This window comes from Salmo salar, chromosome 06, assembly GCF_965601325.2.
Source record: "Salmo salar chromosome 06, fSalSal1, whole genome shotgun sequence".
In the NCBI taxonomy this organism is placed as follows: Eukaryota; Metazoa; Chordata; class Actinopteri; order Salmoniformes; family Salmonidae; genus Salmo; species Salmo salar.
In genome coordinates, this window is record NC_138296.1 from 23301800 (window position 1) to 23316403 (window position 14604).

General features: G+C 43.7%; 2 protein-coding genes across 3 annotated transcripts; one reads left to right on the forward strand and one right to left on the reverse strand.

Annotated features, from left to right (window-relative positions):
* Window positions 1-289: 289 nt before the first annotated feature.
* Window positions 290-12968, reverse strand: LOC106592861 (deoxyhypusine synthase). 2 transcript variants are annotated; one of them, XM_045719914.2, is made up of 10 exons: window positions 12866-12968; window positions 11907-12109; window positions 11153-11302; window positions 10722-10843; window positions 4911-5007; window positions 4678-4764; window positions 4174-4279; window positions 1991-2094; window positions 1331-1456; window positions 290-1015 (listed from the first exon to the last, which is right to left on the reverse strand). In XM_045719914.2, the coding sequence occupies exons 2-10, from the start codon at window positions 12102-12104 to the stop codon at window positions 923-925; spliced, it is 1083 nt and encodes a 360-aa protein (XP_045575870.2). In that variant the 5' UTR covers window positions 12105-12109; window positions 12866-12968; the 3' UTR covers window positions 290-922. The 2 variants fall into 2 exon arrangements, with proteins under 2 accessions (XP_045575870.2, XP_045575871.2); XM_045719915.2 differs by having other exon boundaries at window positions 12771-12903.
* A 583-nt stretch (window positions 12969-13551) lies between these two features.
* LOC106606473 (guanine nucleotide-binding protein G(I)/G(S)/G(O) subunit gamma-12-like) lies at window positions 13552-14168 on the forward strand. Its single transcript, XM_014202686.3, has 2 exons — window positions 13552-13712; window positions 14019-14168. Exons 1-2 carry the CDS (start codon window positions 13620-13622, stop codon window positions 14142-14144), a joined length of 219 nt encoding a protein of 72 aa, XP_014058161.1. The 5' UTR covers window positions 13552-13619; the 3' UTR covers window positions 14145-14168.
* The last annotated feature ends 436 nt before the right edge of the window (window positions 14169-14604 follow it).

A 14604-nucleotide genomic window follows, 5' to 3' on the forward strand; every position in this document is an offset into this window, starting at 1 on the left:
ATATCAGAATTGAGCTGCCTGTACTCAGCTGTAGATTTGCTCACATGATGCTGATTCATGTAAAGTATAAACATTCTGACTGATTGGCAAGTACATCCATGTACACAATGGTAGCTAATGCCTCCAGATCACTGTCAGAGATGATATGCACTGTAGCTAGAAGAGTTGCGGTCAAGGAATATTGTATATGTGCGTGCAAAGTGTTTGAGGCAGGGGAGACCCCTTATGGTCATTTCAAGTACTACAGCACTGCTGAACATCGTTTTTGGGAGAAGAAAACAAGAGGTAGTAAGACAACATCAGATGTTTTATTCTGTAATAATGGAAACATTCTGAGGTTGTTTTTATTAATTTACATTTTTAGATATACATGAGTAGGTACTAGGTAATAAATAAATACATTTCACCTCAGGTAAGCGTTTCTTTGAATAACAGTGCATGCTCCCCTAAAGAGACCCTCTCACTAACTTAAAAAAATAACATCTCATAAGTTTACCATATAGTAATGTCTCACTCAGCAATGGCATTCTCATACGTGCCAGTATGCACGCATACACAAGCCTGTACACACACAACTCATTGCTACATGGCAATTCACGTCATTCAACAACAAAAACACTTTCACTGCGCTAAATGTACCCCGTAGCAAATACTTATTTCTGAAATATCGGAGAGAGAAGTCCGTAAACAGAACATCACATCTAAAAATAGACACAGGGAGAGATCACTGTCATATGATGCATTATCATGATGATGTGGCAAGTGACAATTAACCTTTTGAAAGTTCTATATCTTGAAAACTTGATTGCTGACATGCAAAACATTTTGGGACTGTATCAACAGTTGACTAATGAAACAAAAACATTTTTTTTTTGTGGATTATTCTTTTAAGTGTGGAGTGGGAACACCTTGGATAGTTTGGTTATTCTTTCTTGTCAGGAATCAGCTTGTCAGCATGGTGGGCAAACGTCTCAGCTACCAACAGTGGGAAGACTATGGAAGCATCAGCGTACACCTGGAGAAACAAAACAACACAGAAAGGAAACAGAAGATGGGAACGGAAAGAGATGGGAACGGAAAGAGCCATTGGACAAGGTTCAACATGAGTTTGTGTTTTATCTTTGGTCGATCTAATGCATCTATCAAGAGTTCTGGGGGCACTGCTCTCCTGCTTGACCCCGAGTTACACTTTCACGTCATCTATATTAGCGTAAGGTGAGGCCAAAAGCACATTTCCATCTTCAGGTGGCCAATAAAGTTAGATTATTTTCTATTCTATTCCATCCATTAACCTTCAGACTGGGGATAAGATAGCTGGTGAGTGAGTTACCTTGACTGGCTTGGCATCCATGCGGATCTTCCCCCAAGACACTGCCTCATCAGGCCTGGCCCCTGAGTCTGAACCATCAAACTCCTGCCCAGTGTTCACAAACACTGCATAGTCCGCTCCATTCCTCTGAGGGGGGGGGGGGGGGGGGGGGGGTTTACATTATAATAAATGGTTTGACCTGGTTGGTTAGTTACGGTTGCTAAGCACCTGTGGTGGGGAAGCTACTCTGAAAATAGTTTACCAAGCTACCAACTACTTTGAAAAAGTAGTTCACTACATCCAAACTACTACATGATAAACTATATTATCTCAATCTGAAATGTCCTCGACTTTCAAACGGCAAGAGCAGTAGTTCCAGTAGTTAGCTACACCGCTACCTGGCAGATAAGTCATTAACTACTGGAAACACTACGAAGATTTGAATGTAGTTCAACTACCACCAAGCTACTGCATAATGTAATTACATTACTAGTTGAACTACATGTAATTTACTACTCCCCAACACTGCTAAGCACGTCAACTTTCTAACTGGTGAATTGCGACAGCACAAAATTATAGGATAATAGGTGAATTGAACAGTTCATAATTTACACCAACATTATAATTAAGGAATATGATCATAGAGAACATTTTATAGTAGTAGTAATAGTAGTTACTTACCATCAGATTGGCATTGGCTATATGGTGTTTGACCAGGCCCCCACCCAGAATAATCATCCCTGTCCGTTTGGCAAACACTGCCTTGCTGTTCAACCTGCGGATATCTACAATACAGACCGTGTTATACATTTACATTTTAGTCATTTAGCAGACGCTCTTATCCAGAGCGACTTACAGTAGTGAATGCATACATTTCATTTTTCATACAATTTTTTTTTTTTTTTTTTTTTTTTTCTTCTTCTTCATACTATCAGCACAATACATTACACACCACCCTTCAACTACAAAACCAAGCACCAAAACAGTCACATATACTATTGAGTGCATAGATATCTGGAATGAATGTCACCAAGTGGCAAGTTTGTGGTGGATGAGATATGTACAGTAGAAGTCAGAAGTTTACAGTCACCTTAGCCAAATACATTTAAACTCAGTTTTTCACAATTCCTGACATTTAATCCTAGTAAAAATTCCCTGTCTTAGGTCAGTTAGGATCACCACTTTATTTTAAGAATGTGAAATGTCAGAATAATAGCAGAGAGAGTGATTTATTTCAGCTTTTATTTCTTTCATCACATTCCCAGTAGGTCAGAAGTTTACATACACTCAATTAGTATTTGGTAGCATTACCTTTAAATTGTTTAACTTGGGTCAAACGTTTAGGGTAGCATTCCACAAGCTTCCCACAATAAGTTGGGTGAATTTTGGCCCATTCCTCCTGACAGAGCTGGTGTAACTGAGTCAGGTTTGTAGGCCTCCTTGCTCGCACACGCTTTTTCAGGTCTGCCCACAAATTTTCTATAGGATTGAGGTCAGGGCTTTGTGATGGCCACTCCAATACCTTGACTTTGTTGTACTTAAGCCATTTTCCCCCAACTTTAGAAGTATGCTTGGGGTCATTGTCCATTTGGAAGACACATTTGCGACCAAGCTTTAACTTCCTGACTGGTGTCTTGAGATGTTGCTTCAATATATCCACATAATTTTCCTGCCTCATGATGCCATCTAGTTTGTGAAGTGCACCAGTCCCTCCTGCAGCAAAGCAATCCCACCACATGATGCTGCCACCCCCGTGCTTCACGGTTGGGATGGTGTTCTTCGGCTTGCAATCCTCCCCTTTTTCCTCCAAACATTACAATGGTCATTATGGCCAAACAGTTCTATTTTTGTTTCATCAGACCAGAGGACATTTCTCCAAAAAGTACGGTATTTGTCCCTTTGTGCAGTTGTAAACCGTTGTCTGGCTTTTTTTTATGGTGGTTTTGGAGCAGTGGCTTCTTCCTTGCTGAGCGGCCTTTCAGGTTATGTCAATATAGGACTCGTTTTACTGTGGATATAGATACTTTGTACGTGTTTCCTCCAGCATCTTCACAAGGTCCTTTGCTGTTGTTCTGGGATTGATTTGCACTTTTCACACCAAAGTACGTTCATCTCTAGGAGACAGAACGCGTCTCCTTCCTGAGCGGTATGACGGCTGCATGGTCCCATGGTGTTTATACTTGCGTACTATTGTTTGTACAGATGAACGTGGTACCTTCAGGCGTTTGGAAATTGCTCCCAAGGATGAACCAGACTTGTGGAGGTCTACCATGTTTTTTCTGAGGTCTTTGCTGATTTCTTTTGATTTTCCCATGTCAAGCAAAGAGGCACTGAGTTTGAAGGTAGGCCTTGAAATACATCCACAGGTACGCCTCCAATTGACTCAAATGATCTCAATTAGCCTATCAGAAGCTTCTAAAGCCATTACATAATTTTCAGGAATTTTCCAAGCTGTTTAAAGGCAAAGTCAACTTGTGTCATGCACAAAGTAGATGTCCTAACCGACTTGCCAAAACTATAGTTTGTTAACAAGAAATTTGTGGAGTGGTTGAAAAATGAGTTTTAATGACTCCAACCTAAGTGTATGTAAACTTCCGACTTCAACTGTAGTTACAATGTAAAGCAAGGCAAGTGTGTGGTCTCACATCACCAAAGGAAAGAACTAGCAGCAGCTAGCCTAGCGGTTCGAGCTTTGGGCCAGTAACCGAAAGGTTTGAATCCCTGACACGACAAGGTGAGAAATCGGTCGATGTGCCCTTGAGCAAGGCATTTATTCCTATTTGCTTCGGTAAGTTGCCATGGATGACAAAAACTGAAATGTTCACAGACAGAACCCCAGTCCTCATGTCTCCTCTCTCTCTTACCATCTACTATATCCAGCACCAGCCCAGGGTTTTTATATGAGTGGAAAAAGATCATGTCCCCAATGGATCCATCTGTCAGAGCAGGGCTGAACACTGGGATGTCATTCTGCAACAGAGGTTGAAAATCTATTGATTATATGAACACAGCCTATTGTAACTCAATGAGGGCTACAGGGAGGGAGGGAGGCAGAGAGAGAAAATGTGAATGACAATTTAGTGTATTAGACAGCACCCACAAACAACTGATACAGCAACAAATATGAACAATAATATTATGATCCGTTAACCTTGTAGAGGTCATTGTGATAGTGTAAGGTGAGGCCAAAGAGGGGCATGAGCCCCCTACTGTACATTATACTGGTGAGTTTAGAGAGGGGAATGATAAGGATAATTCACAAATGGAGAGAGAGGGCAAAGAGCACTGGTTTCAATTCATTCCACTGATATCTCCTGTTTTATATCAAGGACAGGCTGATGAGACCAGTGAGCCCCTCCAGTCCTCACCTTATAGGCCCAGTAGTAGACAGACTCTGGGTTGTTGATCTCTTTGCCCAGACGGTGGATCATCTTGGACGGGGTCCAGTGGGTGCCCTAAAGGGTTAAGAGGTCAAATGAATGTCACAATACCAGCAACACCGGGATGATAAACTTTTTTGATACTTTTTACCCCAATTAATACAACCCAGACACAGATACTAAAGATGACATTTCCTGTACGAAGAGTTAAATTAGCTCACCTCATCTTTCTGCTCCTGCACCATCTGGTCCAGAATGGGCATCAGCCAGTCCTCAAACTTACAGTAGTTATCATTAGGTACCAGGAGGTTACCTATCCTAGAAAGAGAGCGAGAGTGGAGAGAGGAGAAAAGAGAGAAAAGATTAATGACAATTTAGTGTATTAGACAGCACCTACAATAATAACAACTGGGTGGTTCGAGCCCCAACTGAGTGGTTCGAGCCCTCTTCACCGTTAACTCAGACACCAGCCAGCTTCAGCTCAGTCAATACCTGCCAGTCTGCACAGCGCGATATCAACCCAGAACATATCGGACTGCTTTTTCTCTACCACATCACCAGATTCCTGCCGCAAGCTCTGGACCATTACACCGGATCATCGGAGCTAGCTAGCTGCAACCGAGTGGCTACTACTGGCTAACGCCTCTGTCCCGAAGCAAGCACCAGTTAGCCTCTCCCAGCTAGCCGAAGAGGTCTACCAGCTAATTATTGGGCTACAATACTTATTTTGCCAATTGGCCTGGCCCCTTTATTGCCGACACGGAGCCCCGCCGATCCATCACGACTGCTCTGCAGACGTAATCGTCCGAGGTGGTTTCAACAGGCTTTTCCGTTGCGATGCCGCCGAAGACCCATCTGCTAGCCCCGGCCCGCTAGCTTTCTGAATCGCCATGTCTCCAGATCACCTAGCGTAGTAGCGACTACCGAACGGCTCCCTGACTCACCTATTGCTGCTCATTGGACCCTACGCATGCCTCTCCCTAATGTCAATATGCCTTGTCTACTGCTGTTTCGGTTAGTTATGATTGTCTTATTTCACTGTAGAGCCCCCAGCCCCGCCCAACATGCCTTAGATAGCTCTTTTGTCCCACCCCCCACACATGCTGAGACCTCACCTGGCTTAACTGGCGCCACCGGAGACACAACCTCTCTCATCATCACTCAATGCCTAGGTTTACCTCCACTGTACTCACATCCTACCTTACCCTTGTCTGTACATTATGCCCTGAATCTATTCTACCTCGCCCAGAAATCTGCTCCTTTTATTCTGTTCCCAACGCACTAGACGACCAGTTCTTATAGCCTTTGGCTGTTCCCTTATCCTAATCCTCCTCTGTTCCTCTGGTGATGTAGAGGTTAACCCAGGCCCTGTAGCCCCCAGCACCACACCTACTCCCCAGGCGCTCTCATTTGTTGACTTCTGTAACTGTAAAAGCCTTGGTTTCATGCATGTTAACATCAGAAGCCTCCTCCCTAAGTTTGTTTTATTCACTGCTTTAGCACACTCCGCCAACCCTGATGTCCTAGCCGTGTCTGAATCCTGGCTTAGGAAGGCCACCAAAATCTCTGAAATTTCCATCCCCAACTACAACATTTTCCGACAAGATAGAACTGCCAAAGGGGGCGGCATTGCAATCTACTGCAGAGATAGCCTGCAGAGTTCTGTCATACTATCCAGGTCTGTGCCCAAACAACTCGAGCTTCTACTTTTAAAAATCCACCTTTCCAGAAATAAGTCTCTCACCGTTGCTGCTTGTTATAGACCCCCCTTAGCCCCCAGCTGTGCCCTGGACACCATATGTGAATTGATTGCCCCCCATCTATCTTCAGAGTTCATACTGTTAGGTGACCTAAACTGGGATATGCTTAACACCCCGGCCGTCCTACAATCTAAGCTAAATGCCCTCAATCCCACACAAATTATCAAGGAACCTACCAGGTACAACCCTAAATCTGTAACCATGGGCACCCTGTTAGATATCATCCTGACCAACTTGCCCTCTAAATACACCTCTGCTGTCTTCAACCAGGATCTCAGCAATCACTGCCTCATTGCCTGCGTCCGTAATGGGTCCGTGGTCAAACGACCACCGCTCATCACTGTCAAACGCTCCCTGAAACCCTTCAGCGAGCAGGCCTTTCTAATCGACCTGGCCCGGGTATCCTGGAAGGATATTGACCTCATCCGGTCAGTAGAGGATGCCTGGTTGCTATTTAAAAGTGCTTTCCTCACCATCTTAAATAAGAATGCCCCACTCAAAAAATGTAGAACGAAAAACAAATATAGCCCTTGGTTCACCCCAGACTTGACTGCGCTTGACCAGCACAAAAACATCCTGTGGCGTACTGCATTAGCATCGAATAGCCCCCGCGATACGCAACTTTTCAGGGAAGTCAGGAACCAATATACACATTTAGTTAGGAAAGCTAAGGCAAGCTTTTTCAAACAGAAATTTGCATCCTGCTGCACTAATTCCAAAAGGTTTTGGGACACTGTAAAGTCCATGGAAAAAGAGAACCTCCTCTCAGCTGCCCACTGCACTGAGGCACTGTCACCGCCGATAAATCTACAATAATCGCTCATTTCAATAAGGATTTTTCTACAGCAGGCCATGCTTTCCACCTTGCTACACCTACCCCGGCCAACAGCTCGGTATCCCCCGCAGCAACTTGCCCAAGCCCCCCCCCCCCCCGCTTCTCCTTCACCCAAATCCAGACAGATGATGTTCTGAAGGAGCTGAAAAATCTGGATCCCTACAAATCAGCTGGGCTAGACAATCTGGACCCTCTCTTTTTCAAATTATCCGCCGAAATTGTTGCAACCCCTATTACTAGCCTGTTCAACCTCTCTTTCGTATAGTCTGCGATCCCCAAAGATTGGAAAACTGCCGCGGTCATCCCCCTCTTCAAAGGGGGAGACACTCTAGACCCAAACTGTTATAGGCCTATATCCATCCTGCCCTGCCTTTCTAAAATCTTCGAAAGCCAAGTTAACAAACAGATCACCGACCATTCGAATCCCACCATACCTTCTCCACTACGCAATCTGGTTTCCGAGCTGGTCATGGGTGCACCTTAGCCACGCTCAAGGTCCTAAACGATATCATAACCGCCATCGATAAAAGACAGTACTGTGCAGCTGTCTTCATCGACCTGGCCAAGGCTTTCGACTCTGTCAATCACTGCATTATTATCGTCAGACTCAATAGCCTTGGCTTCTCAAATGACTGCCTCGCCTGCTTCACCAACTACTTCTCAGATAGAGTTCAGTGTGTCAAATCGGAGGGCCTGTTGTCCGGACCTCTGGCATTCTCTATGGGGGTGCCACAGGGTTCAACTCTCGGGCCGACTCTTTTCTCTTTATATCAATGATGTCGCTCTCACGGCTGGTGATTCTCTGATCCACCTCTACGCAGACAACACCATTCTGTATACTTCTGGCCCTTCTTTGGACACTGTGTTAACCTGTTGGGTCTAGGGGGCAGCATTTGCACGTCTGGATAAAAAAAATGTACCCGATTTAATCTGGTTACTAATCCTACCCAGTAACTAGAATATGCATATACTTATTATATATGGATAGAAAACACTCTAAAGTTTCCAAAACTGTTTGAATGGTGTCTGTGAGTATAACAGAACTCATTTGGCAGGCAAAACCCTGAGACATTTTCTGACAGGAAGTGGATACCTGATGTGTTGTATTGACTTTAAACCTATCCCATTGAAAAACACAGGGGTTTAGGAATATTTTGGCACTTCCTATTGCTTCCACTAGATGTCACCAGCCTTTACAAAGTGTTTTGAGTCTTCTGGAGGGAGATCTGACCGAACAAGAGCCATGGAACGGTGATGTCCCATTAGACACCTGGCGCGCTACTTCATGTTGGGTACCCTCGTTCCAATACGTTATAAAAGGCTATGCATTCGTCCACCTTGAATATTATTCATGTTCTGGTTAAAAAAGGCCCTAATGATTTATGCTATACAACGTTTGACATGTTTGAACGAACGGAAATATATTTTTTCCCCTCGTTCATGACGAGAAGTCCGGCTGGCTTACATCATGTGCTAACGAGACGGAGATTTTTGGACATAAATGATGAGCTTTTTTGAACAAAACTACATTCGTTATGGACCTGTGATACCTGGAAGTGACATCTGATGAAGAGAATCAAAGGTAATGGATTATTTACATAGTATTTTCGATTTTAGATCTCCCCAACATGACGTCTAGTCTGTATCGCAACGCGTATTTTTCTGGGCACAGTGCTCAGATTATTGCAAAGTGTGATTTCCCAGTAAGGTTATTTTTAAATCTGGCAAGTTGATTGCGTTCAAAAGATGTAAATCTATAATTCTTTAAATGACAATATAATATTTTACCAATGTTTTCTAATTTTAATTATTTAATTTGTGACGCTGACTTGACTGCCGGTTATTGGAGGGAAACGATTTCCTCAACATCAATGCCATAGTAAAACGCTGTTTTTGTATATAAATATGAACTTGATAGAACTAAAAATGCATGCATTGTCTAACATAATGTCCTAGGAGTGTCATCTGATGGAGATTGTAAAAGGTTAGTGTATCATTTTAGCTGGTTTTATGGTTTTGGTGACCCTGTCTTTGACTTGACAAAACATTACACACAACTCTTGTAAATGTACTGTCCTAACATACTCTAAATTTATGCTTTCGCCGTAAAACCTTTTTGAAATCGTAAAACGTGGTTAGATTAAGGAGATGTTTATCTTTCAAATGGTGTAACATAGTTGTATTTTTGAAAAATTTGAATTTTGACATTTATTTGGATTCAAATTTGCCGCTCTTGAAATGCACCTGCTGTTGATGGAGTGCACCACAGGTGGCACGCTAGCGTCCCACCTAGCCCCAAGAGGTTAACAAACCTCCAAACGTGCTTCAATGCCATACAACTCTCCTTCCGTGGCCTCCAACTGCTTTTAAATGCTAGTAAAACTAAATGCATGCTCTTCAACCGATTGCTGCCCGCACCCGCCCGCCCGACTAGCATCACTATCCTACCGATCCTTGACTTCGGCGATGTCATTTACAAAATAGCCTCCAACACTCTACTCAGCAAATTGGATGTAGTCTATCACAGTGCCATCCGTTTTGTCACTAAAGCCTCATATACTATCCACCACTGCGACATGTATGCTCTCGTTGGCTGGCCCTCACTACATATTCGTCGCCAAACCCACTGGCTCCAGGTCACCTATAAGTCTTTGCTAGGTAAAGCCCCGCCTTATCTCAGCTCATTGGTCACCATAGCAACACCCACCCGTAGCACGCGGTCCAGCAGGTATATTTCACTGGTCATCCCCAAAGCCAACACTTGCTTTGGCCACCTTTCCATCCAGTTCTCTGCTGCCAATGACTGGAACAAATTGCAAAAATCACTGAAGCTGGACTTATATCTCCCTCTCTAACTTAGAGATTCAGCTGTCAGAGCAGCTTACCGATCACTGTACACAGCCCATCTGTAAATAGCACATCCCCATACTGTAATTGATTTATTTTTTTGCTCTTTTGCACCCCAGTATTTCTACTTGCACATCATCATCTGCACATCTATCACTCCAGTGCTAATGCTAAATTGTAATTATTTCGTCTCTGTGGCCTATTTACTACATTTGCACACACTGTACATAGATTTTTCTATTGTGTTATTGACTGTACGTTTGTTTATTCCATGTGTAACTCTGTGTTATTGTTTTTGTCGCACTGCTTTGCTTTATCTTGGCCAGGTCGCAGTTGTAAATGAGAACTTGTTCTCAACTGGCCTACTTGGTTAAATAAAGGTGAAATTATTAATTATTATTATAAAAAAACATGTTTTTAAATATGGCCAATATACCATGGCTAAGGGCTGTATCCAGGCACTCCGCGTTGTATCATTCATAAGAACAGCCCTTAGCCGTGGTATATTGGCCATATACCACACCCCCTCGTGCCTTATTGTGTAATTGTATTATGATCTGTGATCCATAGTCGAGGTGATAGTGCTCTACCTGTTGATGCCTCTCTGTCTCAGCTCTTTGCCAGACAGGCTGAACTCCCCCAGGTAGGTGGGGGCCAGACACTTGATGAAATCCTCCTCGACTCCCCCCGCTGTAGTCACTATCACGTCCACCTGTTAGGAAGGTCCACAAACACATGTAGCATTTTACTAGTGTATACGATCACCTATATGCACTGGCATCTTGAAGTGAGTGTTTAAGTTGTAGGGGTGTCAAACTTAATTCCTGGTGGGCTGCAGCCTCTGCTGGTTTTTAGTTTCAATAGGTGTCCAATTAAGACCTAGATAACCAGGTGGGGGCAGCTCCTACTAATCAAATTCCTTAATTGATCAAGTACAAGTGAGGAATGACAGCCAGCAGACACTGAGCGCTGGAGGACTGGAATTTGACACACGAGAGTGGGATGTTGTATAGGACTGTACCATTTTGTGCTGTGCCAGGTAGCGGATGGACTCCCTCACTCCAGAGCTGATGAGGTTGGAGGTATACCCCAGGAAGATGGTACAGCCCGAGTGGGAAGGGGAGGAGCCGCATCCTTCCTCTTCCTCCAGTGGCTCCAGACGCTTCTCAATCTGTGGTTATAAATAGATGACAGAAGGAGAGAAATATAGACCACATACAGTATGATAAAAGCTCTCTCTAATAAAGGGGTTTAAACATTTCTCCCTCTTCTTATTCCTCTCCCTCTTCCTCTCCCAATCCCCCAAAAAGCAAGGCCTAGAATCAGACAAGGAATGTCGTATGTCTACATAAATGGCAACAACTTGGATGCTAACATAACTCTCCACATCCCCAACTACTAGGCATCTTATGCCCTTATACGTCCTGGGATGTTTGGAGTAGGATCCCTAGTTCCCCCCTGTACACAGATCTTCGGTCAGGTGATTCTAGATCTGTACCGAGTAGATTGAGTCCTACACAGAGCGGGACATCCTCTAACCCAATGACAACACTAGCCTGCTCCCAGATCTGTTTGTGCTGTGTTGTCAACTCCTATGGTCATCAACACAAACAGATCTGGGACCAGGCTCTGAGAAGGCATCTCAACTCCCTAAATCTCTAGAGATGGATGTCGTCATCTAGCCTGGAATATAACCTTTTATGCTCCGTTTCACCATAGTTTTACTGAGCATATCAGTTAGGATTCCAGGCTAGATGGCCTCCAGTGAGTCTCACCATCTTGTTGATCTCCTGTATGGCATGGGCCACGCTGCTAGCCTGGAAGCCTGTGGTGAGGAAGGACTGGAGCAGAGCATGGTGGTCCACTCCCTGGTTGAAGTCATAGCCCTTGATACGGGGCATGTCGTCTGGGAGGGCCATGCTGGGCATCAGCACCGCATCCATGGCCACGAAGGGGGCGTGTTGTTCCGCCATGCCGTCTGTCAAAAACAAGGAAGCAAATCAAAAAGTTACGCAACGGTTGCATAAAGAGTGTTGAACATTCATTTTACCTAAGTGTCTGCAAAGATAGTTTTAGTGGCTTTCAACCTAGAATAGCTACAAGCAAAATGATCTGACAGCTGGAATCCTGTAGTTCATGTTGAAAAGGTTTGCAGTGTCAGCACCATTATCAACTCCTTAAATCAACTGTCAACTCCCTACAGTAGCTAGCTAAATCAACTGTCAACTCCCTACAGTAGCTAGCTAAATCAACTGTCAACTTCCTACAATAGCTAACTAAATCAACTGTGAACTCCCTACAGTAACTAGCTAAATCAACTGTCAACTCCCTGAATCATTCTGATTCTACTGTATAGCTGGTGGCAAGCAACAAAATTAGGATCATGCCTTGTAGTGTGCTTAGTAGCAACTTATAGAGACAGCATTCTAACGTCATCATTCAGCACATTTCATGACACCGAGATCAAAGTATAACAAGTATAGTAGACGTTAGTTAGCAACTAACACTCCATTCATTGCCTGCTGGCTGCCTGGCTTGCAACTAGCTAGCAGCTAGCTAGCAGCTAGCTAGCAGCTAGCTAGCAGCTAGCTAGCAGCTAGCTATCCATTCTCTATTGGCTTAAATACAATTACACTCACTGACAAAAGAAGCAACATAAAGTTTTTTGAATTAGAGAATGCTGAAACTAAAAAGGTAGCACTGTATAAAGACAGCCAAAACAATAGCAACACACCACAGGTCTAGCGCTCTGACACTCCCCATGCAGTAAACGAAACAACTACGGAAAGCGCAAAGGTTCAAACGTAGCAACGCATTCTGGTAAAAGATTGTGTTCTGTACGCATCCTTCCTATGCTTATCATTATGTGGGTCAACATTAATATCACACACACACACACACACACACACACACACACACACACACACACACACACACACACACACACACACACACACACACACACACACACACACACACACACACACACACACACACACACACACACACACACACACACACACACACACACTTCCTGTCCTGCCTGCTCCTTCCAGTCTCTTTTATCATCAGTGAGGGATGTGTGATGTTGATGTGACATTTCCAGGACTGTGTGTGTAACCTTTAAACCTGACACACATCACAGCAGCTTTGAAGTGGCCTCCACAGTAACAGCAAAGATCAGAGGGGGAAACCAGAGGTTAAAAAGGGAGGCCAGATGCCACTCTGACAGAAATTGGGACCTCAGTTGGACGTAGGCACACATAGCCTAGTGTTAGAGTATAACAGTAACTTTTACATTATTATTTCAAATCTGAATCCATATTTGGTGGTGGAACAGGTTTCTGTGTTCAGCAAGTTGTACATTTTCAACTCTCAACAATTGATTGCAATTCCATTAATTTATTTTCTCTCACTTTGGAGTGGAAAGAAGTGGAGTTTCAGCTTGCTGTCTGGGGCTAAAAGTGGGAGTCTCTCTGGAGGAGGGGATGTCAGGGAAGGTGTGCAGCAATAACAGTGTGATGCAGGCACGGAGGACTGTGGAACAACTACGAGTGGAGGCAAGCATGGAGAGGATCAAGGTGAGAGTACACTAAAGTAGCCTGTGTGTAATGAATTGGTTGGAAGTAGAATTTCAAATTAATTTGGAGAATGACAATTTTGTTGATCAGTACTTTCATTTGATGAATCAAAAATAAGATCAATTGTGGGAGCAGTGCAGTCTGATACAGAACGGATAAAAGAAAACGTGAACTTACCCCCAGCCTCATCTTAGGACACATCAGTAACTCTGTGTATATTGGGCATCACCTTTCTCCTGAATGTACAATAACCTCAGCTTTGAGACAAGCTTTGAGATATGGCTGTTCCTTACTTCTTCCTCCCAGATCTCCACAGCAGCTGCCCAGCTGGTGCAGTACTGTCAGGAGCACAGTCGCAGTGACCCCCTCCTCACCGGCATCTCTGCCTCCTCCAACCCCTTCAAAGACAAGAAGACCTGTGTCCTGCTGTAGAAAGGCTGCCTCAGGACACTGCTCTCTGGTGCTGCATTCAACAGTGCTTCATCATCAACATCAGTGAAACGTTTTGATGCCAGGCTACTTCAAAATGTCCTACTTCATCATGCCAGACAAGACATTAACGTGTTGGCTAAAGCAAAAACTGACTGGTTGGTACAGTATTGGTCATGCTGTAACTTCAGCATATGGCTTGCAGTCTAGAGTGTCTCAATAACAAAGGAGAGCAAACTGTTTATATCTTCTTCTTGACATTACAGAACCACAGGGTACACTGGTAAACAATGAATTGATTGAGTGTAAACATTTTATTCATAAAAGAAATCACACATAGCATATTCACAAAAGCATATTTATAAAATCTGAATCATTTGGATATTTTTATGCAGTCAGAGGACTCTCTTGCAGCAGGTGAAGAGGGGTCGCAGATAAGGAGTTGGCATGGAGATTGATTGTT

Excerpts from the sequence above, each read along its gene's own strand:
- LOC106606473 (XM_014202686.3), top strand. The coding sequence starts at position 13,620 with ATGTCAGGGAAGGTGTGCAGCAATAACAGTGTGATGCAGGCACGGAGG. Across the intron at positions 13,713-14,018 it reads CAAGCATGGAGAGGATCAAG|ATCTCCACAGCAGCTGCCCA; the intron begins GTGAGAGTACAC and ends TCTTCCTCCCAG.
- LOC106592861 (XM_045719914.2), bottom strand. The coding sequence starts at position 12,104 with ATGGCGGAACAACACGCCCCCTTCGTGGCCATGGATGCGGTGCTGATG. Across the intron at positions 10,844-11,152 it reads ACCTGGCACAGCACAAAATG|GTGGACGTGATAGTGACTAC; the intron begins GTACAGTCCTAT and ends CCTTCCTAACAG. Across the intron at positions 4,280-4,677 it reads TCTACTACTGGGCCTATAAG|AATGACATCCCAGTGTTCAG; the intron begins GTGAGGACTGGA and ends CCTCTGTTGCAG.